The sequence below is a fragment of the Syngnathus typhle genome, linkage group LG17, assembly GCF_033458585.1.
Source record: "Syngnathus typhle isolate RoL2023-S1 ecotype Sweden linkage group LG17, RoL_Styp_1.0, whole genome shotgun sequence".
NCBI lineage: Eukaryota > Metazoa > Chordata > Actinopteri > Syngnathiformes > Syngnathidae > Syngnathus > Syngnathus typhle.
This window is the reverse complement of record NC_083754.1, coordinates 2261422-2287860: the sequence shown is the minus strand read 5'-3', so window position 1 is coordinate 2287860 and position 26439 is coordinate 2261422. Positions and strand designations below refer to the sequence as shown.

The window sequence follows — 26439 nt, the reverse complement described above, 5'->3', positions numbered from 1 at the left end:
GTCACAATGTACCCTACACAAATCCGAAACGTTTCTTCGCTATTGAGGTTGCTAGCGCATGCACAGTGATACTGACCGGCAGAATAACATCCGGTTGTTACCAAAGATGATCTTTTTTCTGAAATCATTTTACGTTCACGGACTTAAGTAGGAGTCAAAATTTGGGTGCGTATTGTACATGGGTACAGGCTTTTTTCCAGCATCAACATGCCATTTTTAGGGTGCGTATTATACATGGGGGCGCATTATACATGGAAAAAAACGGTAGTTCGTTATTTATTGATTATATCTTCATACTGTAATTCAGTGTTTTTATTATAACTCATGCTGATAGATCAGAGCACGTTTGGGAGGAATTGCTATGATTATTAATTTGATTTATTTATATCATATTTAGGCGGCACGGTGGCACACTGGTTTTTATTTGATGCTTGGTAATTTTAGGCCGATTATTTTTGGGATCTCATAAGTGAGCCTTCTTTCCAAATATAGACAATCTCTGCGCTGTTATCCTCCCCGCGGTCAGCGCTTGCTGAGAAGAGAAAAGAGGAAAGAAACCATTGGTCGTTATCATTGCACGGTGTGTTGACATCCCAGTGACAATCTGACATTAATTAGATGTTCACGTGGCGTAGCAGAGGCAAAACTTCCATCATTTGGGCAAATTTATGAGCAGAAAACATGTGGTGTCCAAAGATTGGTTGCAGTTAAAACTCTTGGATGGCGGCCGACTCAATTTAGAACAAAGCTAAATTGTTGAGTCGCTTAATATGTAGTTATATAAGATATGCATTAATGTTTTAGGATGTTAGAAGTAATTTGATCAACCAGGTGAGTACAAATTTAAATATAAAAAATACACATCCTTGTTCCTATTATTATTTACTCACCAAGTATGCTTAAACTAAACCAAATGATGTATTAATCACGAGTGCGTGCGTTAAGTGTGTGTATATCTGCAAGTGCGGGGAGAGTGTGTGAGTCCAAGTGGAATAAGAAGTAAAGGCTCCAGTTATCTGAATATTCGAGAGACAATCTCATCATGATGGGCCGCCACTGCTGCTCTCAGCCTGATTATATTAGCTGTGATGATTATCAGCCCAGCAAGTACTTCAGAGAAGTGTGTGGGTCCATGTGTGGGTATGTGTGCATGCATATGTCTTTTCGACATGAGTTGCATAAAAAAAAAATGTAAAAAATCATTGAATGCATGCCTGTTTTTAAATGTTGCCATTTTATGGTGGGTTGGTATATTTTTTAAGTGCTGATAATAACATTTAATGAAGTGTGTGTGTGCGTGTGTGTGCATGCGGGAAAGAAGCCTTAGCCTGGAGGTGTTTGTGCTCATAAGAGACAAAAAGTGAATGACAAAAGCATAAGAGGAATGAGGGCAGAGAGAGAGTGCAAGAGACATGAAAGAAATGATGGGAGAGCAAGAATCAGGCATAATGGACGTCAAAAAATAAGTAGGACACCAAGAGATATCTAGCCTTGCTTGATACTTGGTTTTAAATGTTCCAAAAGTCAAATATTCTCATGGTGTACAGTTATGTTGGTCTCATTAATTTAAGCGACTGAATTTTAGTGTCGTGAAATAATTGTGTGTCATTATGCACCACCAAATGAAAACAAGTTTTCTGGAAGGCATTTTATTTTAAAACAGTGTTACAGTTCATAAGTCTTCCCCATAAAGAGCTAGCGGAGCAAAGTGCATCTCCAACCGGTAACAGCTCAAATGCTGAAATTCCACACACGTTTTCTTCTCAAACATATTTCCACATCATTTCAGTTTTTCTTTTTCCGTGAGATGTGATACAAAAGCTCAATCTAGAACTTTAAAGTCTTTAAACTGCGTGTTGTTATATCTTTAGCAAAGAAAATGGCAGGTGGACCGACGTGACTCAGGTGAGTGATTTTGAAAAAACGACTAGACGATCCTTTCTACAGGTTCTGACTCACATGTTGGTGCTCATTCTTGTTTGACTGTTGGCTGGTGTCAGTTCACCCTGACTTCCTTCTCTGGGTGGAGACTGAAGGGGGGAAAGGGCACAACAGATTTGTTGTGTGTATGAAATGTTACAGGTGTGCCAGTTAAGGGTTTTCATGACGGTGACAGAAACAGATTATTATTCTGTATTGGTTATCAATGGGAACTTGAACAAACATAAGTACCGCTGCATACCACTAGAGGGAGACAGCATGCCACAGAATCCAGTTTTGTGCCAACTAAACAGGAGAGAAGTTGCTTCGTGGAAATGCCACGCCAAATAAAATAGAGTTTTTCTTATACCTTGACATGGATTTGATTGCGAAGCACAGCTGCTCTGAGGATCATGGCTTTGGCTCGTCTCTGGAACTCTTTGCCCATATGGAGCGACTTCTCAAAAGTTGTGCTTCTCTGGTCCACATCCCTCGCATACAGAATCTATGTTGAGATAATCAGATGGTAAGCATTTGGTTGAAGGAAAAAAAAACAAAGACATCCATTTTAGCACCTTGCTATGGGAGTCAATGCGTGCATTAATGAGCCCCTCCAGGATAAGTTGAGTGAGTTCGTCTTCGAGGGCTGCCACTGTAGTATTGAAGGCCTGAGCCATCTTTGTCATGTCTGCGGAAACGTAGGGGCTGAAATACTGAAAACAGAAGCACATCCAAAAAAGAATGGATACAAATAGGACATGACAGGAAAAGAATGCAAATAGGGAATAGCAAAAAGTCAAGGTTCACTGCAAGAACAATTTTTAGGCTGGATTTGAAGCCCAGAACAAATGTATTCCCAATACCCAATTTTTATTTTGAAATCAAATATGCAATCCTTTACTGCACGGTGCTTGACCTTACCTGGATAAGAGCTCTGTTTCTGATTTGGCTGTACAGTGTCCGGACATGCGGAGCCAAGTACATGTCCAACAGAAGATTATCCTGAAGGTACAAATCACAATCTTTCATCCCAAAAAACAATCATTCCTGTAACAGCATTCATTCTTTATTTATTGATGTATTTATACCTTCATTTCATCCAGTAGCTTAAGACAGGACGCATATTTGGATTCATAGAACTTGAAGATGATGTCACGAATTTGAGGTTCTAATTCTAGAAATAACTTAAAAGAGCTGGGGACAAAAAGATCTTGTCATTAAAGCGTTCTATTTTCTATTTTCGAATCGACCACAAATCCGATACCTGCTCGAGATGACGTTGCGTTGGAGCTCCTGTCTGTCAAATGTAGCCAGAGCGCATAAACCTCCGTAGACCGCTACATTACTGGGTGACAAAAGCTGAAGAGACAGACATCCGTGCATTATACAGTCGCCTCCCATTTTCTATGCAAGCTGAATAATATGGTTGAAGCGGTCCCTGGCTCACCTCTGGACAGTCACAGTGGTCAAAGGAAGCCTGCAGGAAGCACTTGGCAGCTGCTTTGTATTTTCGAGACGCCAATTCCGCCAGGCCTCAAATGCAAAGATAGTAGAGACAAATAATTCGCCCACCCGACTTTGATATGGCATTCGAATGACAATCTAAACTATTGTAGTGTTTTCTTACCTGCCGCACACTTTAATTTGGTAAGAACTGCTTGATTTTGGCTGTCTCGCTCTCCTCGTTGCTGCATGAAGAGCAAACGTACTTGTTTGTTGAACTCTACCCGCCTGTTATTAATAGCCCGTATCAACTACTATTTAGATGAATCGGGCATTGCCGAGTTCAATAAAATCTCAATAAAGCAGGTACCAACAGCGAATGATCAGCAAGTGATCTCCTATTCTAGGAAATTGAGGCTCACCTCTGCAATCTCGGGTGTGGATTCTGCCTTGTTGACATAGCTCAGTACATGAGACCAGTTCTGGAGATAAACACTAACCTGTGTGGGGGACAAAAAATATAGCAACTCATTATCTTGCATCTTTTCATAGCAGATTGTTGAACACACTTAAAACAATGGTGGGGTGGTTGGGCTGATTTGCTTTACCTTGATTACATTCAGACACATATTAATGACATGTTTAGCACTGGTGCAGTAGTCCCTAGCTCGAGAGTAGCACTTGAGGGCGTTACTGAGGTCACCGCAGTCCAGGTAATGATCCCCCAAGTCATCATGTCCTCTCCTACGAAAGACGCCCGCAAAACAAGGATTAGTTCATCAACCCGGCCCGCATCTTTGAAAGAATTTAAATGTCCAACTATAACACTGCAAACGTATTCATGAATAAAACTCCTTAGACTTCATACCTAATGCTCTCTTTAATTGAGTTCCCCTTGTAATTCTTTAGATCAGTGTCCAGTTTCTCCAATTTAAGCAGAGCCTTCTTTCGGGTGGACTCTGCCCATGCTGAATCCAAAGGAGGAGGGACAACTCCACCTTCGGGAGCTACTTCTGGTACACCTGGGACTTCCCTAAAGGCAAAAACAGAAAACAGTTTTTCATTTAATTTTTTTTTTTTATTGCATAAGTAATGTATTGTAGCTTTTACAATCTTGCCACACCTGCCATAGAAAAGAGACTAACAAGCTAATTTACGCAATACAAAATCATAACACAGCAATAGAACTATTCATTCCAAAACTAAAATAATGTCAAGAGCACCATAGTACCGTGAGGCATCAGACAGCTTGCGGTGGACCTCTTCATAAGTGTCAACGTTGAAAGTCCTTTGGACAAAAGTCAGCGCCATCTTCAAGGATTCCACTCTGAGCTGTGGGCAATGCTCCGCGATGAACTGGAGTCTCTCGATACGCATTAGTCCACCGTAACTGGTCGCGTACTGTTCTAGATCCTAAAAAAAACAAAAAAAGCAAGAGGGCTGAAATGACGAGACAGAGTGACTCCATTAACAGGCTAAGTAAATGCTTATGCATTCACTTTTCATCACACGTACCAGTGTTGGGTTCTCCACAATGTAGTTGATGTCTGGCGCATTCTGCTGGTCCTCTTGGGGATCTGCATCAATCTGCATGGGTTCCACAGCTCCCTATAAGGAATGCATTAAGCATTGACCTTCTTGAATTCTTTTCAATGATTTTGTATTGCAAAAAAAAAAAAGACTTATGCAGAACCCACTTGTCAAAGCAAGAGTCTTAAGAAACAGCAACCACAAACGTGTCATGACGCTACAATGCACACATGTAAACAAGTTGTTCCTCTATCAATGCAACATAATGTCTTAAGACCCATTGAGTTGAAATTTGAATACTTGTGTAAGAGTCAGCTGCTTGCACTTGTTTTGCCATTTCATTGTGTTTTTTTAATCCGAAAATGCAACTATATAGTTTGTTGGTTAGCCATCGGAGGCCTTGTTTAAGCTAACTGGTTCAAACGAAATTAAAAAGCTCTTTAATTAAAATGCGAATTTAAGGTTGGTTTTATTCTATTTATAAGTAGTTGTAGTATGTCAGTGAGGGAGTTTCTTTGGTTAAACCAAGCGAACTGAGCACTTAAAATCCACTATTAGGTCGCTTATTCGTAGCCTTTCCTAAAAAGGACTACTGACACTTTTGAAATTATTTTGAACCAAAAACAGAGTTGTGTAATTTAACTAAATGATTGCTATAATAATGTAAATCAGTGTTTGCGAATGACAGTTGGTTGGTCAAGTTCTCTATTTTAACAGAGCTAGCTAGCTAGCTATTGGGTTGGTTTTCGTAGATAACACCAGTTTACCGATTGCGTATATGTAAACAGCGACACACTTACCTGAAAGTTAAAAACCTGCACAGGCAAAGGCATATTTGACGTGTATGCCTTTTTAGACCCGATTAACAATATGACTATAGTGCGTAGATGAATCCCGCAGCGGTGCTAACGCTAATCGGTGTGTTGCTCTTCAGATTCGGCCGGTGGAATGAGCCGTACTACGGATCGCGAGAAGGCGTAGTTTCACGCTAATGTATGACAGGGTCAAAAATTTATTTAAATCAAAATAATACGGACCGCGTTTTGAACACGATTATAAGGTTAAGGCTGTTTTATTTGAATTTTTCTCATTTTCAAATAGCTTTTCCTTTTGTATATTATAGATTTTCAAACGAACCACTAATAGACTACTACCTATATTGCTATATTTAATAATAATATTTTTTTAAAATGGAGATTAAATCTTCGGACTCTGCATTTCTGTTTAGTATTGACTGATTTCTTTTTTTTTTTTTTTAATGCAGCCCACTTGATAAGCAGTTAACTTTGTGTGCCACTAGAGGCCACTAAGGTTGTTCGCTTCCAAACGAGCGTGTACATCAGGGGTCACCAAACTACGGCCCGCGGGCCGGATACGGCCCACGGGACCGTTCAATCCGGCCCGCCAACCCTGAACAAATTGTATTAAACTTTTTTTTTTTGTCATTTTGCCTGCAATGACTGCGTTTCCCCAGTAGATGGGGAAGCGCTCGCCTGCGCATTTACTACCGGAAGCCGTGTCAGAAAGCTCGGCGCACACTCACAAGTGCGTGTACGGACATGGCGCACTCGCGCTCTATTTGTATCAGTCCCGAATTTAGAGCGTGGGCTGTGACGACAGCATTCTTGTAATTTGCGCGCTGAGCTTTCAGATGCAGTTTTGCGCTTAAGCCACCCACAAACCTTCCCCTGGAATCCTTCCGTTAAAATGTCGCCCAAGGAAAAGCACGGTGATCACAGTGCCGAGCGTTTAAAAGAGAGTGGCCAATTTGGCTCGACGTACGCGACGTGACGTTCAGCCACATGAACGTCAACATCTACCCGTCACAGATCGAGGTAAACGGACCAACACCTCGGATCTCGCCTAAGAATTGCCACAACAAATTTTACTCCAGACTATGACGCACTATCAAACTTTAACAAAAAAGACAGCGGTGTCTACAAGCCTACTGGAACCTACAAAAGGATTATAAGGAAGGAACACAAGAACTTTAAGAGACTGCTCATATGTGTCAGAGAGGTTCTGCTCTGACAACTGAGCTGAACTTTTATCTGTTAAGATTGTGCATGGCACAACAGAAAGTTAATGTTCCATGGTTTTTTTTCTATGAAGAACCCAGAGAGAGTTATTTAGTTGTTATTTATTTCCTGATTTTTCTGTGAAGAACTCGGAGAGCGTTATTTAGTTATTATTTATTTCATTAATAGTGTTATTAGTTTCCTGACTTTTTTTGTGTAAAGAACCTGGAAAGGGTTATTAAATAACCGTTATTTGGTTATGTGTGGCTTTCTGGAAAACAATAACTTTTTTAAGCTCGCCTACGATCGTCACACTTTTTCTGTTACAAACTGACACCGGCCCGCCATCAGAGAAGGGAAAGGTTATGTGGCCCTCACAGGAAAAAGTTTGGGGACCCCTGGTGTACATTCTTGCTTCATCATCTGCAGCACATGCAACTGTCATATAAATTGCCTCAATAAAACTTCTCCAGGACCTCCAGTTCCATCTCTTGGTGCTGGTAGTTGCTGTTTGGGATCACGCAACTCCTACTCTAGCGTCCCTTAGCTGTCTCCCTGTACATTTTAGTGGGTTTATTTTCCCATATTTGAAATAATAAATTCCCTGCAGACTGTTAAATCCCTCCGTAATAGCCTGTGACTGCTGACTGTGCACTTTAAACTATCTCTTGCGTCACACTGTGCAATCCTATCTGCTACAGCTTTAGCAAGTATAAGCTGTCAATGGTTCACTTCTCACGCTGGGGAGCAACGCAGATAATGAAGATTACCACGTAGAAGAATACATCAAATGATGTGAGTGCTTCGGTGATTTATCATGAGCTACAAAAAAAAAATTGCTCCATGACTAATGAGTCGACTGCGCAAGAGTAGCGCGCACCCACGGAACGCAACGCGCACCTCCGTCCATCTGTGATCAAGCTGCGGTGTCCGTGGTATAGTATTTAATTTGGGGCTATATTTGAATTTCGGACCAGAAAAGGGAAACCATTAGCTTTCTCATCTTCATGGGCGAAGAAGACAAGAATCTGCTCGACCGACCTCAACGCGCAACAAACGAAGTGAAGGCAGAAAACGTCACGTATGTGGAGGCAGAACGTCAGAGGAGATATGCGGATCTGTTCGAGCAACTGGACTTGAATAGAGATGGCAGGGTGGACATCAGTGAACTGCGAATTGGACTAGCTGCTCGTGGTTTACACCAAGGAGAAGCTGAGGAGGTGAGTCCCGAGAGCTGTATTGCACACTGTAAATGCAGTTAATAATGCGCAATCGTTTTCATAAATTAGCCCATTCATTTTAATACGAACCCCTCCTGCGCCATTATTTCTTAACTTCAGGGTGTCAAACCAGGTATAGGTTTATGGCATATATATAAATAATGATAATATTAATTAACATTCAAGAACAAATATGACAATCTCAGTGAAAGTGGGAAAAATAAGAAACTCATGCAATTGAAAATAAAAAAAAAACACAATTGTCTCTAATTTGACCTCAAAATAATCAGCTTTAATTATATGGCCTATCAACATTGTATTAGATGGTATATCATGAAAGGAGAATCTAACTTTTCCTGAAGGTGTTCCTACTTTTTGGTAATAGAGGCAATGTCACGTGGTTGTTTTCTATACGTTTTGCTTTGCTTGCAATTTTTTACATGGTGGACAAGAACACTCCTACCTGAGCCGTCACCCTTCAGTGGTGGAGAAGGTTTGTAAGACATAAGTTTCTCGAGTCTTTATGCTCCTGGCAGGGTCACACGCATGCAGCACAGCTCATAAACCCCATTAAGATGACCAAAATGGAGACTCGAGCCAGGCCTGCAAGTGGCAAGCAAATAGCAAAGTTTTTGCATTCTCTCTTCCTTTTTTCCTCTTTCTCATTTTGCTGTTCAAAAGAGGAGAAATTAAGTTTTCCACCAGGTAAGTTGAACTCTTATGAAAGGACAATGTCTTCCTCTGTCGTCCTCACTACACTTGTGTGTAAACCGATACTATGTGTTGCACTCTTTACCATGTGACCACTCACTTCTTTGCTGTGTGTGTTGCCCACCATACCTTGTGTACACATTACACTGGGACGTTCCGTGCTGGAAACTTTATATTCTCATCTTTCCAACCTTAATTCCTGACAGCTTCCAATCTTCACCCACAGATCGTCCTGGAGAGTGACATCAATCGTGATGGCTTGCTGGACTTTCAGGAGTTCTCCGAGTATCTCCGGGCTCACGAGAAGAGGCTGTGGCTCATGTTCCATAAACTGGATCGGAACAATGATGGTATTGACCTATGAACTACACACACACATGCAGGGGTCCCTTCTCCAGCTGTCTAAATAAAGCACTTACTAAAATTAACTATCTGTTAGTAAACAGACTTGGTTGCTCAGCTTCAATGGGCTTCACACTTGGTATATTACACAGATGCATTTTGACAAAAATGACATCACAATTTTTTAAGGTCATAACTAATCATGGATCATTTAGTGGCATGCGATCGTGTGTTGTTGTTTTTTTTAAGGTAAAATCGATGTGGGAGAGATCCAGCACTTACTGCAGAAGCTTGGAGTTGAGGTCACCAAGGAACAAGCCTCCAGAATACTGCAGAGGTAGAACAAAAGATTTTTAAAAAATCATGTTCAATTCTATCTTTTGTAAAATGGCAAGTAAAAGAATCTCTGCCCAAGTACCACTGGCATCATTATTAAATCTTATTAATAGAATTGGTGCATAAAGTTGTTTTTAATGAACAAGTTTGCCAATTTCCCAGTATGGACAGGGATGGCACCATGACCATTGACTGGAAAGAATGGCGAGATTACTTCCTGTTCAATCCTTTCCACAACATGGAGGACATTGTCCACTACTGGAAGCACTCCCATGTGAGTAATCCAGTTCTTTTGATTGTGTTGAAATCTCCAAATTAAAAATAATCTGACCGTGGTGTATGGCAAAATCTGTCTAATCTGTGCTGTGCTTGCATAATAGTAGCAGTTTTATTTAGCGGTGTGCTGTACCAACAATTAATGATGAAATTTATTAATCTCAAAACTATTGGAAGATGTTTGACATTGGGGAACATTTGACGGTGCCAGATGAGTTCTCAGAGAAGGAACGGCGATCCGGTCTGGTATGGAGGCAATTGGTTGCGGGAGCAATGGCAGGTGCCGTGTCCAGGACAGGAACTGCTCCTTTGGACCGTCTGAAAGTTTTCCTGCAGGTGAGTCCTGAATTTTTTGGAAACATCTACCTAAAGTGATCTACATGAGTACAAATATGTATCTTGGGGTCTTGTTCGTGTTCTCGAGAGAATAAATAGGATAATCAGTGCGGTATCAACATTCATGAGGGACTCTATTCTCAAATGTAGCCCAGGATATAATAAGACTGTTGGCCTGGTTTGTGTATGAAGGTACACGGTTCTGTCTCTCGTGGAAAAAATCTGTGGTCGGGGCTAAGAGGGATGATCCAAGAAGGAGGTGTCTTCGCACTCTGGAGGGGAAACGGCATCAATGTCCTCAAGATTGCCCCAGAATCCGCCATTAAGTTTATGGCCTATGAACAGGTCAGTGTTCAAAGTCAATATCTAGATTTGGTAGTCTTTCATAATGGATTCTTATATGTGGGGAATTTTTATGCAAAGGAATATTTTGCCCATAATTTCAATCTTCTATCTGCGTGTGTTCTCTTATGATTTGCTCTTCTTTTTCTTTAGATCAAGTGGCTGATTCGTGGCAGCAAGGAGGGGGGAAGTTTAAGAGTACAAGAACGATTTCTTGCTGGCTCTTTGGCAGGAGCTACTGCCCAGACCATCATCTACCCCATGGAGGTCCAAATTATGAAATTTTTAATAATAGTAAATACTTTTTGAATCTGTTGATGTTTACATTTGTTTCTATCGGGTAGGTGCTTAAAACTCGTCTCACATTAAGGACATCAGGGCAATATTCAGGTATGGCTGACTGTGCCAGACAGATCCTCAGGAGGGAGGGACTTCGGGCTTTCTACCGGGGCTACCTGCCAAATACAATTGGGATCATCCCCTATGCTGGCATCGACTTAGCTGTGTATGAGGTTAGTAGTCGAACCTCTAAAGTCAAATCCCTCTTGACAGTTACAAATGTTAAAATATTCACAATCATTTGAAACATGGAATTATTGTAAAAGTGCTTTTGAACAAATTACATTTATGAGTGGTCCTGGAAAGTCCAAGTTTCTGGAAAGTCTTTTTTTTTTTTTCTTCAGACTCTTAAGAATACCTGGCTTCAGAAGTACTCTCGTGACTCAGCAGGTCCAGGTGTTTTGGTCCTTCTGGGCTGCGGTACTGTTTCCAGCACCTGCGGGCAGCTAGCGTCATATCCGCTTGCTCTCATTCGGACGCGAATGCAGGCGCAAGGTGAGACCTTCTGCAGAGTCTGATCAAGTAAGCACTTGACATGTGAGACCATATCGTTGCACTTTTTTCAGCCAGCACGGAGGGTAAACCAAAACTGACCATGGTGGGCCAGTTTAAATACATCATATCCAATGAAGGTGTGTCTGGTCTGTATCGTGGCATCACACCTAATTTTCTCAAAGTCATTCCTGCTGTTAGCATCTCCTACGTGGTGTATGAGCACATGAAGAAATTCCTTGGGGTGGGATACTAGATGACCAAGGATGACCCCACTGAAAAAGATAAAGAACACAGACTCATCTTAGAATACAAAGGAGGTGAGAGAAAGGTTATTTCTCTCGTTGGAATTACACAGCAAAAAAAAAAAAAAAATGAATGCATATGTTTTGTGGATTTTCATTCTTCGATTTAAAACCCAAAGTGTAAACGTTTTTTTTTTTGTTTTGCATTTCTGCTCATGGCTGCATAATCCCTCCCCCAAAAAGGAATTAGCATGATATCAGGGGAGAGTATTTAAAGAATGTACATCATGGCGGTTTTTAATTGCCGTTGAAAAGTATAGTTTATAAATTTTGAGCTTTACTGCCGAGTGATGCAAGTTTGATATTTTTCAAATCATGAAAGTCAGTCAGATGCTTTTGTCCATGTTTTTAGTTGCTCTATTTTTTGTACTGCCATGAAACTTGACATCTTATGTATTATGAAATGTTTGCAGAGACATTACCTTTCATCTCAAATCAATCTGATTTGTACAATATAGTTGTTTACTATCCTACATATATATTTTTAATATTTTAATCTTTGCAATGAAGATTTAGCCCAAACAAATGTATTTATCATCTTCAAATATTTTGATGCAAATGGATTTATCAGGAGTGTTGATTCATTTCCAATGCAAAGAATGTTCTCCTAAATTTGCTTGCATTCAATGTGTTACATGATGAATGCTTGTCTCGAATAGGGCATGACTGTGTAGAGCATGTTATGGTTGTTATGCTTGAACACAACGCACAGCTCCGTTGCATGTAAATTGATTCTTAAAAGTAATGTGCATTTTAAAGACTGTTTGGAAAAATGCCTTTTCTAAAGTAAAATACATCATATTTATCTATATTTTGTATTCACCTAATTTGCAGTATTGTGGCCCACATTTAGTCGAAAGCTAATGTGACGCACAACGTTGTGCACGCAATGCATACATAAATATACGACGTCGATTAGTGTTACTATTCTATGTAGTGGTTCTCCTTAATTCAAACGGCTCTTTGCAATAATGGCAATTGTGGACAATGTGGCATACGGCAGGTGTCGCTGTAGACAGGATAAATCATTTTCAGTGAAGGTTTTTTTTTCGTTATTCTAAGATCGGGAGTCCACTACTGCAAAAAAGAGTGGACAAATATTGTAAAAAGCAGAATTTAAGTGTGAATTTCAATTCATTTTTTTTGAATCAGGATTATGTAGGATGTTTTGACTTACTGCGGATATACGTACCTCGTCTGACAGTAGTGTGGACGTAGGGTTAGGAACAAGCCACAATAAGAACTTAGAAGTACATCAAACATCCATCCATCCAAATAATACTATAACCCTGGGACAAAATGACACCCACATTTAATTAAAAAAATTTAATTGAACTTTTAACAACACAATTGTGAATCGTCACACAATTACTTCCAAATGTCACACTAAACAAAAGTATCTGTAGCCAATTGGAGATAATGCTTACGAAAGCTGGAAATAAAATGTGACAGCTCGTGTTTTGGGCTGCCGGGCACCTTCCTTAACGCTCGAAGCAAAAAGATGTTGAATTGCTGAAATCCAGACTGATGAGCACAAATAAATTGGGCAGAGTCACACTGGAACAAACAGTATTGAGCGTAAACAGAGAGGAAGGCCAGATATCATCTATATGTGGTATCTTTTCCATACAATTAATTTAGGGATTGGTGATACAGTAAATTACAAAAACATTTTTAGGAGCGACTGAAACGAATGGATCTAAGTTAGTACTCATCTCCAGTTGTTGCCTCCATCTTGTAGCCATTCTCACCAGGGGCATATTCATCGGGCACAGACTGCTGGTCCATCATTCCATCTTGACTGTACTCCTCCGAGTTGGGCACTTCTTCCCCCTCCTCAGCGGCCATTTCGTCTTGAGGGCCCATGTCTTCTCGTAAGGAGCCGTGGCGCTCTTCTCTGCGCTCAGCCCTGTCTCGGTCTCCCCGCTCTCTCTTGTGATCCCGATCCCGGTCCCGGTCTCCCCTACGCCTGTCTCTGTCCCTATGGCTGCGTCTGCGGTCCCTATCCTTTTCTCGGTCTCGGTCCCTGTCCCTGCGCTCCTCTGTACCCTCAGCTGCTTCTCCTGCTTCTTCCGGTGCACGCTCGCCACCCTCTGGGCCGCCATCTCCCTGACTAGCCTCCTCCCCTTCAGGCCCTTTGACCCTCTCGCGCTCGCGCTTACGATCGCGACTTCTACTCCTCCTCTTCCTGTCCCGATCCCTACTCCTTTCTCTACTCCTGCTGTCTCCTCCGGCCGGCGGCATTCGCTCGCGCTCTCTGTCTCGACGCCGAGCGCTACCGGGGGCTTCCTCCGCCGGCGGCGGCGGTGGCGCCAGCGGCCTCTCTCGCTCCCTTTCGCGCTCGCGGGAACGGGGGCGGCGGCGTTCGCGGGATCGGGACCTTCGACGCTCTCTTTCCTTGTCGCGGCTACGCTCCCTACGATCTGGGCGATCTCCGCGCTCGCTACAACGCAATAAAGAAAGCAAAATCAGTCGAGCTTCCATTTCTAAGGTGCGCTCGAGAAAAATAAAGACAACTCACGCTCCCAGGGGTCGATCATCGTAGCGGGACGCATCGTCTCTGCCAGAGTGCTTGATGTTGACATCTGCACCACCTCTTCTGGTCCCTCCTAATCCTCCACCTGAAAAAAACAAACCCAGGTTAACTTCCTCGACATTTGCTCAAGTTTCTGTAAGAAGAAAAAGAACATTACTGACCTAGCCGACGAGGATGCCATCCTTTGACCGTGCGCCCTCGCTCGACATCCACCAGCACTCTCCTGCCGTCGATCTTCTTGCCGTCGGCATGCTTGTAGGCAGCTGGAGAAGAGGAGCGGGGAGAAGAAAAGCACAGGTGATAAGAGTATGATGCATCACTGTTAGCCAAGGAAACAAACAGTGCTTTAGCATACTGACCAGGAGCAGGTGAAGCCGAGAGGGCTGCTCCCTGGATTAAAGCCCAAGGATAATGGGAGTAGACTTCCTTCCACCCGATGAACGTTCTTTTATTGTGTAACTCACCATGCACGTTTTACCAGTTATTTCATTGTGACCAGCAGTGGTGTTACTACATCTAATTTAAGTAATTTAAATATTCTATCATTTTGTTGTAGCATTCACTTGACCTAGCCAACGTGCTGGGGTAGTTGCCTCTCCGGCCGCGTACTACATTGTAGTTGCCGAATCTTGACACCCTCTTCCTGCTACTGATGCCAACTTGTCTAAATGCTCATCAACTCTAAAATTAGTACACATAGACGCACACACACGGACATTAAATTCTATCAGAATGGTGGAGTTTTTGTGAACAGCGGTATTTGAGGTTTTATCGGACATGAACCTCGTGCGGTGGTTTCCATCGGTCGTAAACATTTTACCTGCTTACCATCCTCCTATGCAAGAGCAAGACAAGGACCAAACCGACAATAAGGCACTTCACAAAGTGTCTCACACCTCACCCCACGATATCACACAAATGTTTGGCGATCCATCTTGCACAATTGAAGAACTTGGAACTTTGGGATGCCTCTTCCTGTCTGCTACACTGGTCTGTGGCGAGGAATGACGGCGCTACCGTCTTGATGTTGAAGAACAAGGACTTACCAAAACCCCTCAGTTTCACCATTTCGACAAGACAGAATCTCACATCGACCTTATAACGGTCTCAAAAGCTCAGAGGGCCTTACCACAACCCCACAACGCCAGAATTCACTTTGTCACAACACAGCAGTCAGGGGCCTTACCAGAACCCCTCCACTTCCTCTCTTCACAAAGGATGCCATCCACTGACAGGGCCTTACCAAACCCCCACTTGTGCGCCAAAAACTGATCTAACGGGGGTATAAAAAAAAAAAGAAAAAAAGGTCTAAAAGGCAGGAGTTGGCCTTTGCGCAACTCCATCCAGTTTACGGAAGGCACTAACCACTAAGTTGTACGAGAATTTGCCTCCATCTGAAATTATTCACCCACTGTCCAAACCTTTTTCCAAAAACAAAAAAACCCAACCCGGTGAGCTTTACTTCATTACTGTAACTGTGTAGCTAAATTTAATGACCCGTGGAGGGTAAAAATTGATCAATGGCCCCTCTGAATTACCAAAAGTACATCTGCCTTTTCTATTAAAGCCATCTTAGTTCAACTGATTAGATCACAAACTACGATATGGGACGGTAAACAACATTAGCTGCCTTAACCACCGGTTTGCAATAAATTTAAGACCGTTTGCAATTAGGAATCAAATTCAAATATTTCAATGCTTAGATATGGACTTTACGGATCATTCCAGAGAAAAAATCTTACCAACACTACTGAATCAATACAATCTCATTTATGAACAAGCAAGCCACCAACTAACATTGGTAAAAATGGGTACGACTTTTATCCTCAAGCAAACAAGTGATTCAAGAGACGTTTTCTGCTTGGCCACAAATTTTGAACTGTGCAATAGTTAAAGACAGAAGATCTTGGGTTTCTGTCCATGGAGCTCCGGACATCACGTGCTCATCTCGCATGCATTTGTTGATGCGGCCAAAGTGATAGTAGCGTCGCCAGGCAAAGACTAACAATGGCGAGTGGCGATAGAACTAGCGTTTACCTGTAAACCGTACATCCATCAAAATGAATTCACATCTCACTTTGGGGAGAAGATAGATGTGCACGTCAGACAAGATATTGGATATTAGTGACCTACCAAGCGCCAGAACGTGGAAGCTGGCGCGCTCATTTGTGGCCTTGCCAGCGCTGGAGAAACTGGGATCATGCCGCAGTCACGGTAAACACTATACAATGAAGTTACATGCCGCTAATTAACTGGGTAAGTACGCAACGACCACGAGGTTCCTTTCGGCCCTCCCGGGTGCACAAGGTTTGCCGAGCAAAACGTAGCGTTGCGTTAACTCAAAGTACTGCTGCGTTTTCTATTCTGCTGTGGCTACGACAGTCCATCTGCAGCGCTAAGCAAGCTCTGAACAGCAGTCCAAGGTGGCTTTAACAAAAAAGGGCAGAGTCACTGGGTACCATTCAATGCGCTCGTGTTCAGGGGTGCGTTCAATGGTCAAAGTTGTAAACGTAACTAAGTTCTTGGAAAGCACCTGGGCCTTGCCGGTAAAAAAGGCTTTTCCCATTGAACGTAGCTCCTCTTCCCTATATAGGAGATGGAGGGTGGAAAGAAATCTTACCCATCATACAAACCCATTATACCAACCATACACTGAGCAGTGGTAGTAGGGTGTAGATGTATCATAAGCATCATCATCTGCCAGCCAGCTCTGGCCAATAGCCATCACAGATTGGCGGCTGCAGTGGCAATGAGAATAACACACAGTTAATATGTTGTTGAACCCCGCCTCCCCACTCAATTTATTCTTTCCTTGACTACATTTGCTGTGATCAGCAACTCTGGTCTTGCAGAGCTAATGCCACCAGCATCCTAGACGATGTCAGTGTGAGATGACCACCCCGCCTGTCCAATCGGACAGTTTTGCATTGTGGCATCAAAACCAAATTCAGATGCATCAATGTGGTGAAATTTAGATGCGATTCAAATCTCACCATGACCAGGGTTGAAGACCACATTTTTTTTATTTTTAAAATCCCACTCTTGAGTTGGGGTTCCACAAAAATCAATGGATATTTCCAAGCGCTACCCCATTCGATGAGTGACTAGTCTAACCTTGTGCTTACCAATTGAGTCCAACCAGCAGAGTTGCTCTTCCACAGAGCTACTTCACCTAACAGTTAAAAGACAACGCCCTTTGACAGGCAAAGAGGTTCAGGTTCACAGATGACGCACACTACCTCTGGGTCCACCCACTTTTCCCCTCTGAATGAAGCAGTTCCCCTCCTTAACCAAACCATCAGTCAACTGATGACACGCAACAAACACAGACACACAAACAGCACGCAACCACTGAGACTGTTTTTGTCATGCAAAATGTGGAACATGATGTGCAAGAACTGATGGTTTCCCAAGTTTGATCCAAATTTGTTATTTATGTGGGACTGGTCCTCATCCAACATATTAAGACCAACCTCCCCCCCCCCAAAAAATGCAAGAAAGGTTGGTGCCAATAGATGACCCAACCTGAATGTAAATTGTGATGACTATTTTTTTTGCTCCCAGTGCTATAATTGTACTCACAGTGCATGTCACGCTCATGCTCGTACTCAATGAAGGCATATCCGCGAGGCTTCCCTGTCTTCTTGTTGTAGACGATGTAGATCTGCAAGTGACAGGCACATTATCGTTAGTGTTTGGCTGGTCATGAGAGGCGTGACTCTACAAACTAATGCAATACCGGCCGAGTTAACTTACACGCTTAATGGGACCATAGACTTCGAACTCACGGCGAAGCTTGGACTCTGTAGTATCGTAGTTCTAGGGCAAAGAAAACGTTTCTCAGAAATATTCTTGCAGTAATCACCACACTGATGTTAGAACACTTGGCCATTCTTTCAACATACTCACCACTCTTGCCACAAACAACGTCTTGAAGGCATCCCCTTGCGCATTTGGGTCATTATGCGGGTCCCCTACAAAAATACAAAACAGAAACTGTATTCAAGCCCAGAGGTGATTACCAGCTCAGATATATGGTCATTTGTCAATGAAGACACTTACAAAGTTTCAGTTCCGTCTCCACCACTGTTTGTCTTCTTTCAATTTTCTCTCGCCTCTGCAAATAAACAATTTGCATAACATGGGTCAGTGATATCGGCAAATTCGACTGCCTCCTTTTGCTTCTGTGCCTGCAAATATGCAGCTATGCACTGTGGGTAAAATGACAAACAGTAAAAGTCTACATATGCATGTCAAATGGTATATTGAGAAACAATGTGTTGTATACAATATTTAAATCTTCAAATTCATCCTGCAAATGTTCTTTAAGTTCCAACCTCACCTTTCTCTCCAACCTCTCTTCACGAGTCTCAGCCCTTGTTGGTGGAGGGGCATCTCTCGGGTCCTGATCACAATGTCAAAAAATAATAATAAACGTATGCATTTTTCCTTTCAACGTACACTGTAAAGTAACATTGCGGTCATAAGTGACAGGCTTTCAACCTCAAAGTGCCTGATGAACGGGGCGATGCCACAGTAAGGTTGGTTGTGGTGTTTCTCGTGTGGCAACTTCTCCAGTTGAGGCAGAAACGGGATTGGGTCCCGCGGGGCGAAGAGCGCCAGAAGGTTCGGGGGTAGAAACTGCGTCATTTTTCACCTGGACAGCCAAATTACATGTTAACCCCACATTGAATAGTAATAACGACAATAATATTGATCAACAATGCGTCAGGCCTACGGTGACCACAAAGGAAGCTATGTTTGTTAGCTTCGCGTGCTAACTAGCAAGCCGCTCGCGTCCGCCTGAGAACGGGCGCGACAACATTATTTTAATTTAATTTTTACGAATCATCTTTATTTAAAACGACTACAAACCATTATAAATAAATCCTAACGGTGTGGCGAGACTTTAATTTCGCTCGCTCAACACTCGACTAATTCGTCTTCAGCTAAGCTAACATGGCTATGTTAACAAGAAGCATGGAACATTCCTACCTCTCACTCATCCAACGTCGAAAGACGAATTACACCATCAAACTTAAACTGACATGGAAGACCCACAAAGGGCTAATGGGTTTAGGTGATTTGGGTTTCGTATGTTAGATAAAATGTTGCCAAGATAACCTAAACGCAGTGCGACAAGTAGTACAACCAGTGCGTATCTTGTGTCTGTAGAACTTCTTCTAAATTAAAATGGCGGAATGCCGTATAGTAGTTACAGCCGTCGTAAATTAAAGCGCGTTCATGTGAGCATGTGGTCACGTGTTGAAAATGGCTGGATGGCGCTTGACGTCATTACGTACGCGCACACGCCCACGTATACGTCACCACTCATCCGCTCGTCAAGCGCATCTCCTGTCTTTGCGCTGCACTTGCCTGGAGTCGCTCCCCACTCCCCCGGTCCGACGTCTCCCTAACAATGCTGTGAAGAAAAGACGCTTTGACAAACAAGCAGGCAAGCACGCGCACTATGATGTCCTCTTACTACCATCAAGCCAAGGATACAGACATGGCGGCCATGACTGAACCGCTCTGCTTAGAAAGAGGTACAATACCGTGCAGCATACTAGAATAATGTCTTGTCGATATCAATCTTATCAATTACAGATAATGAACATCGTTTTAATCTACGAAAATCTCATCGCAATTTATTTGCAAACTGTGATAATAAATTCATATTTTTTAATTGTAAAACGATGTGCTGATTGGGTTACCATACGTAGAGAACAGGTATGCATATAACAAACGGTGTTAATGACGTCATCTATATGGCTTTAATGATAACTATTTGCTTGCATCCGTTAGACGTGTCTCGGGTGATTGAGCTGTTGGACCGACTCCAGCGCAGAGGTGAAATGCCTCCTCCCAAATTACAGGCCCTGCAAAGAGTGCTGCAGAGCAAATTTTGCGCTGCTATCAGAGAGGTATGAAACTATGCAAAGTTCTTTATTTTTAATTGTATAATGCATCAAAATTCTTTTCGATTAAGTGTCTGTCTTTGTTGTCTTTGTCAGGTGTACGAGCAGCTGTATGACACTCTCGACATTGTCGGAGGACCAGAGGTGCGAGCGCAGGCGACAGCCAAGGTATTACAAGCTAACGGAATAAAAATCATACGATGTGTTTTACGATGCACGAGTCAAGCTTTAATTGAGATTTTTTTAACAATATAATTTTCATCCCGACTAGGCCACCGTGGCAGCGTTCGCTGCCAGCGAGGGCCACGCTCATCCACGGGTGGTGGAGCTGCCCAAGACAGACGAGGGTTTAGGTTTCAATATCATGGGGGGCAAAGAGCAGAACTCCCCCATCTACATCTCCAGAGTGATACCCGCCGGGGTGGCTGATCGTCAGGGGGGCCTGAAGAGAGGAGACCAGCTGCTATCTGTCAATGGCGTGGTAGGGATCCGCTAAGTAGTTTGTTGTACTACCAATACCTTGGTTGGTATTGGTCGGCCATCCCTAATTAAGACAGATACTGTAAAAATATTTTGTCTTTGTGGTTGTGCAGACTGTGGAGGGGGAGCACCATGAGAAAGCTGTGGAGCTGTTGAAGGCCGCCCAAGGCTCTGTCAAGCTGGTGGTGCGTTACACCCCAAAGGTCCTTGAGGAAATGGAAGCTCGCTTCGAGAAAATGAGGACCGCCCGAAGACGACAACAACATACAAGCTACACGTGAGAGCAGTCGATTGTTGATTTACAAATGAAGCCAAACGGAGAAATTTAGATTCCTATTTTTTGTCAATCTTGCTGTTTCTCTCTTACTTTGCAGTTCTCTGGAGTCCCGAGGCTAGGTGGTCCAACATCTTGGTCACGTCATCCCCCATCCTACCTGACTCACGTGTCCCACTCGGAGGCATGACTAGAGATGACAAGTAGTAAACCAAAGTAGCCTACTAACGCCTGCTACCTGGAATGAAGCCAAACATTGCCGTTTGGGTTCATCCTTTCCCTCCTTTTGCCTATTTCTTAGAAAAATGCAGTGATGGCTTGTAGCGGTGTCAAATCTTCTCCAACAACATAAATGTAATGTACTATACATGCTACGTGACTTGACTAGATCAGATTTGTGCATCCGTCCAGTATGTGGTCCATTGTGTGAAGTTTGAGGGAGTGTGTGTTTAAAAAAAAAAAAACACAGAGGCCTTCGAGACCTTTTCTGTGACAAATGTCCCAATAGAGGGTTGACCTTTAGGCATTAGCAAAAACTATCCTCCGTGGCTGCTACATGTGATTTTAAATGTTATTTTGTTGTTATTTATTTGCTTTTTTGATTTACTCATGAAATAAATGGTGTCATTCAAACACTTTTCAACATTTTTCCAAATATACCGTAATTTTTGGACTATAAGTCGCGTTTTTTTTCATAGTTTGGGTGTGGGGGCGACTTATACTCAGGAGCGACTTATATACATATATATGTTTTTTTTCACTTTTTTTGGGCATTTTATGGCTGGTGCAATTTATACTCCGGTGCGACTTATAGTCCGAAAATTACGGTAGATATGAATTTTACATATATAATCTGCATTGGGGTGACATGAATAGGATCGATGTGAAGAGGAGCAATACGCAGAAGACATTTCTCGTACCTTCAGCAATGACTCGACTTATATTTCAAAATCAAGAGAGCAGTTATGCAGCCATGGTGTTAAATTCTTGACGTGACCTCTACTCTTCTCACCAAGGATCTGCTCACCTCCGATAGGGAGCGACAACCTGCTCACATAAAGACAAATCATTAGATGTGTTTTGTTTTGTTTTGCAAGTGTGTGTGTGTGTGTTTTACCTGCTAAGCCCATCGCTAGTTTCAGCTCATCTTTAAGAAGTTGCAGAACTGCAATAACACCTTGTTCTCCCTGAACACAAAATATATTGCACACTTCTAAACACATTGACTTTATTAGTTACACTTTAATGACAAACTACAAGTGGCTTGACTCGGTCCACCTGACAGGAGAGACCCCACAGCACAGGCCGACCAATGAAGACGGCTTTCGCTCCCAAGGCGAGCGCCTTCAGGACGTCGGTCCCTCGTCTCACTCCACCATCCAGGTAGACATCGCATCTACCTTTTACCGCCCCCACGACCTCTTCCAACACGTCAAGCTACACAAACGCACACCAAAGTGTCTCGTTATATCATTAATCAATTGCTCTTTCTGGTCCTGAAGCAAATAGAACAAAATGATAAATAATGATAATATGAATTAAATCAAATGGGGCCAATTAGCGTCTATTATTATTATCATTTACAATACACATCAAGCACACAAAAACACACCGTGGCAGGAACCCCATCCAGCTGTCGAGCTCCATGATTGGAAACCAATATGCCATCAACACCATAGTTCACAGCCCTGGCAGCATCCTCCCCTGAAAACACCCCCCCCCCACTTATCAACCAGTATCTCCTCACTGGTCACAAAAAGCGCCGTTAAAACGATTACCAGTTAGCACTCCTTTCACAATCACAGGCAAGTGTGTGTTTTTCTTCAGCCAGGTTATGTCATCCCAGCAGAGGGAGGGATCGATGGCTTTTGCTACATATACAGCCAAGCCGCTATCACTGCCGTAGTCTCCTTCTGAGAAAGCCAAGGAGTCTGTTGAGAAGTTTGACAATCTGGAATACAAACGCAATCCACGTATACAGGCATGCTCTTTGTTCCGAGCGGCGGGTAAAAGAAAAAAAGTCCTACCTCAGATGTGAGGGCAGTTTAAAGCAGTTCCTCATGTCCTCCAGCCTCCTACCCAGGTACGGCGTATCCACGGTGACGAAGATGGCCTTGTAACCCGCCTCCTCTGCTCGGCGGACCAACGAGAGCGTGAGTTCTCTGTCCTTGTAGATGTAAAGCTGCAGCCACAGCACCCCACCCACGCCTGGCGAAGTGGTCATGGCTGACATCACTTCCTCGATTGTGGAGGTGGCCCATGAGCTCAGCATCATCCCCGTCCCCACTGCTTGGCACGCTGGGAGGAAATTCCGATGGTCACAGATGAGCCATTGAATTCGCTTGAATAAAATTCAACTTTGAAAAAGGAGCTGAGGAATTTCATTTAGACAAAACCAGTGCTTTGCCACCATCTTGTGGCATCTTACTGTCAAGTGAGTTGACAAGCTTGGAACACGTTTGTTTCAAAGTCCAGTCTGAAGAACTTTCAAATGGACGTAGCCGTATATGATGATAGCATTTGAGAAAGTTCTAGCTGGTAGCGTACCTCTTGCAGTCGCTGTCTCGCCGTCTGGATGAGCCATCCTCTGCATAGCGGTGGCTGCAACACACAGGGGCATGTCGAGCTTGTGGCCCAACACCGACACACTCAGATCCACACTGGAAACGTCCCTCAACACCCGAGGGATCAGGCGCCACCTACAAGCATTTGGTTAATAATGATGACCGTAATTTTCGGACGATAAGTCGCACCGGAGTATAAGTCGCACCAGCCATAAAATGCCCAAAAAAGTGAAAAAAAAAAAAACATATATATGTGTATATAAGTCGCTCCTGAGTATAAGTCGCCCCCCCCACCCAAACTATGAGAAAAAACGCGACTTATAGTCCGAAAATTACGGTAAACACAACTTCTTCAAATAAAAGCTTCATTGGAGCACGTGTTGTACCTTTTGAAAGCCGCCACATTGTCAGCCAGTGTGATCTGCTCCTCTGCTCCAGAACTGTAGTAGTCATAGACAGCTTTAGGAAGAACCTTTCTGGCTTCCACCTCAAAGTCGGACACACACACTCGCTGCCCTGACATTGCTGCTGAAGCTCAGTTTAGTCGTGCTCACTGAGGTAGAGCAGATAGAAAGAACCAGGCCAGACGGTGCTGGACAGAGCCGTAATCATTAACTGACCGGAGACAGAGTCTCTTTCTCTGTTTATTTTAGTAAATGGTTGCACAAAAATACAACACGGATATTTTTCTTCTTTAAGTCTTTTAGATAGTTAAATCCCAGTGATGAAGTTGAATGGATAAGTATTTCATGGTTTAAGTTTTGTGTATTAAATATAATGCAATATAATGTATTATAATAAAACAAAATAAATAATAAAACAAAATAATATAATAAAATATTGTGTCTTGTGTGACAGGAGAAATAATCGGAATTAGTGTTTTGGTGGTTCGATTATCCCCATTTTTTTTCTACAGTTAACAACTTTTGTTGTTCTAACCCTAATATATCAATGTGACTAAATGTGCATGATGTTAACTGGAGACCATTCCAGGGTTTTATCCCAGTTCCAGCTCAGTCGTGACATTGCTCTCAGGATGGAGGACCTTGTGTGTGGTTTTGGGATTCGGTGTCCCAGTTCTTGCCATGGTTCCTCTTCCTGTTGCGTTCTGCCATGACCACGGCTGCCACCACCGTGACCAGCACGGTGATGGTGATGACCAGTACGGTGGCGGTCTCTGCGATGCACAATTGGCTGTCTACCCAAGCCAGAGAAGCCCCGGCCAGCTGTGGCGGCTGGTGACAGGTCACGTTGCGGTAGTCGTCGATGTGGAGATGGCGAACGTGAAGGATCTTGCTGAAGACGCGGTGCAGATCACAATCGCAACTCCAAGGGTTCCCTGCGGGTTGGGGAAAAACGCACAACAAAAAACTTGAATTTGATTTGACCATTTTCAACGAATACGACAAATAATAAATACCTGCTAGCTGGATGTGCGTCGCTGTTGTGTGAAGACTGAGGAAGGTTTTGAATTTCAAGTGACGCAGGTTGTTTCCCTCCAGAGCGAGAACGGCCAAATTATAGAGAGGAGACAGAGCCTTGGTGTCGATCCGGGAAATGTTGTTGTGACTCAGCTGGAGCACCTACGCAGGCAGACAGACAAGTTATGTAACAGGGTTTCCCTACAGAATCATCTTGTGGGTTTTTCTTTTTACCTCCAGTCCGGGCAGCATATCGAGGCTCCCTTGGAGCACTACGGACAGTCTGTTGTTGTGCATGTAGAGCTGCCTGAGCCTTGTGAGCCCCCTGAACACACCCGGGCCCAGTGAGACTAGATGGTTACGACTCAGGTCCAGTTTCTCAACGTTGTCCAGATACTCAAAGCTGACGTAGAAGAAGGAAACAGATGACTTTGTGTGAGGGAATAGGATGGAAATGTTCAGTGATATGATGGGACAGAAATCTTTTCAATGTCTAGTTCATAGGTGTCAAACCCAAACCTAAAACCTTTTTATAAAACTAAAGTCCTGAAATGAAGAGGGCATCTACTTAAGTGAGTAACACCTGAATGCAGACAGATGATGTAAATTGTTTCGCTCCAGTCGCAGCTCCTTGAGTCCAGACAGGCTCACTGAGAAGTCTGCAGGTAGACCAGTAAGCTGGTTCCCACTGAGATCCAGCTTCTCCAGGTAGGACAGTGAAAAAAAAGCCTGTGGATATGCAAAAAATAAAATAAAAATGATTGTCCGCTCACTCAAATCTCTGTATTATCTGTCCTCCATTACGACCTGGGGTTGAAGAGCTTCTATCTGACTGTTAGCCAGCACCAGCACCCGTAAGGACCACAACCCAGTGAAGGCTCTGCTACAAATTTCACTCATATTGTTTCCTCCCAACTCCAGGAGCCAGGTGCCGTGCGGGAGACCCGTGGGAACGTGTTCCAGCCCACGCTCACGGCAATCCACCAAGTCGCTGTGCTCGTAACAAAGGCAGCGGCGGGGACATAACCGTGTGCACGCCACCCAAGGGAAAAAGAAGGAACCGAGTAGAAGAAGGCCGGTAACGAGGAGACGCATGCTTCGGTGGAGAAAAGAAGAACTTGTGGAAGAGTAATGGTTACATTCTGCACTTCACTTCACCAACTCTTAAAGTCACCAAGGAGGCACCTAAGAAAAGAAAAGCTTTACATAATAAGATCATATACCGTACCACTACACACTCGGTACCCTAGTTTGGTTGAAACCATGAAAACCACCTAATCTGTCCCGAGTATATTTGTTATGATTATTATACGTCATGATTTAAAAGGTCAAAATGTAAATGGCATTGAATTAAGGCTAAAAATATTTGATTTTGCAAAGGTGGACTCACCCTTCCGGCTGAAGGACTCCATCCTGTTGCGAAAAACATTCCAGCAAGAGACCAAATGATGTTGACGACGATGCTGATGATGAGAGAGACTTTGGTGCAGCCAGTGAGCTGTGTCAGTAATCTCTTAATCCCTTCCAATCACCAAATGTTTCCCCTCATCCACTAAACTGGCATCTCTTCATCCAACCTCCATCCCTCCCATTTTCTCTTGATGCCGCCTGGGGGGAGAGGGGGACTTGTTGTCTC

At 43.2% G+C, this 26439-nt stretch overlaps 6 protein-coding genes across 6 annotated transcripts; 2 read left to right on the top strand and 4 right to left on the bottom strand.

Annotated features, from left to right (window-relative positions):
• Positions 1 to 1633: 1633 nt before the first annotated feature.
• On the bottom strand, positions 1634 to 5857 carry gps1 (G protein pathway suppressor 1). The gene is made up of 14 exons (XM_061302322.1): positions 5694 to 5857; positions 4879 to 4971; positions 4595 to 4776; positions 4232 to 4396; positions 3972 to 4107; positions 3786 to 3863; positions 3548 to 3608; positions 3368 to 3453; positions 3185 to 3279; positions 3009 to 3114; positions 2842 to 2922; positions 2496 to 2633; positions 2291 to 2425; positions 1634 to 2030 (listed from the first exon to the last, which is right to left on the bottom strand). Exons 1-14 carry the CDS (start codon positions 5724 to 5726, stop codon positions 1956 to 1958), a joined length of 1464 nt encoding a protein of 487 aa, XP_061158306.1. The 5' UTR covers positions 5727 to 5857; the 3' UTR covers positions 1634 to 1955.
• Positions 5858 to 7396: 1539 nt separating this feature from the next.
• LOC133169848 (mitochondrial adenyl nucleotide antiporter SLC25A23-like) lies at positions 7397 to 12421 on the top strand. The gene is made up of 10 exons (XM_061302323.1): positions 7397 to 8131; positions 9069 to 9192; positions 9434 to 9521; positions 9683 to 9794; positions 9974 to 10132; positions 10325 to 10477; positions 10628 to 10741; positions 10819 to 10986; positions 11158 to 11308; positions 11380 to 12421. The coding sequence occupies exons 1-10, from the start codon at positions 7919 to 7921 to the stop codon at positions 11559 to 11561; spliced, it is 1464 nt and encodes a 487-aa protein (XP_061158307.1). The 5' UTR covers positions 7397 to 7918; the 3' UTR covers positions 11562 to 12421.
• Positions 12422 to 12921: 500 nt separating this feature from the next.
• Positions 12922 to 19356, bottom strand: snrnp70 (small nuclear ribonucleoprotein 70 (U1)). Its single transcript, XM_061302325.1, has 10 exons — positions 19142 to 19356; positions 18650 to 18803; positions 18489 to 18551; positions 18209 to 18263; positions 18056 to 18120; positions 17903 to 17965; positions 17729 to 17810; positions 14308 to 14409; positions 14132 to 14231; positions 12922 to 14053 (listed from the first exon to the last, which is right to left on the bottom strand). The coding sequence occupies exons 2-10, from the start codon at positions 18794 to 18796 to the stop codon at positions 13315 to 13317; spliced, it is 1416 nt and encodes a 471-aa protein (XP_061158309.1). The 5' UTR covers positions 18797 to 18803; positions 19142 to 19356; the 3' UTR covers positions 12922 to 13314.
• lin7b (lin-7 homolog B (C. elegans)) lies at positions 19330 to 21451 on the top strand. The gene is made up of 6 exons (XM_061302327.1): positions 19330 to 19692; positions 19952 to 20070; positions 20161 to 20232; positions 20336 to 20545; positions 20658 to 20821; positions 20919 to 21451. The coding sequence occupies exons 1-6, from the start codon at positions 19617 to 19619 to the stop codon at positions 20938 to 20940; spliced, it is 663 nt and encodes a 220-aa protein (XP_061158311.1). The 5' UTR covers positions 19330 to 19616; the 3' UTR covers positions 20941 to 21451.
• Positions 21452 to 21550: 99 nt separating this feature from the next.
• On the bottom strand, positions 21551 to 23968 carry hao1 (hydroxyacid oxidase (glycolate oxidase) 1). The gene is made up of 8 exons (XM_061302326.1): positions 23769 to 23968; positions 23366 to 23517; positions 22846 to 23116; positions 22597 to 22769; positions 22431 to 22522; positions 22097 to 22255; positions 21936 to 22005; positions 21551 to 21865 (listed from the first exon to the last, which is right to left on the bottom strand). The coding sequence occupies exons 1-8, from the start codon at positions 23903 to 23905 to the stop codon at positions 21798 to 21800; spliced, it is 1122 nt and encodes a 373-aa protein (XP_061158310.1). The 5' UTR covers positions 23906 to 23968; the 3' UTR covers positions 21551 to 21797.
• Positions 23969 to 24178: 210 nt separating this feature from the next.
• si:ch211-237i5.4 (insulin-like growth factor-binding protein complex acid labile subunit) lies at positions 24179 to 25827 on the bottom strand. The gene is made up of 5 exons (XM_061303863.1): positions 25778 to 25827; positions 25387 to 25584; positions 25038 to 25206; positions 24803 to 24965; positions 24179 to 24721 (listed from the first exon to the last, which is right to left on the bottom strand). The coding sequence occupies exons 1-5, from the start codon at positions 25825 to 25827 to the stop codon at positions 24414 to 24416; spliced, it is 888 nt and encodes a 295-aa protein (XP_061159847.1). The 3' UTR covers positions 24179 to 24413.
• Positions 25828 to 26439: the final 612 nt, after the last annotated feature.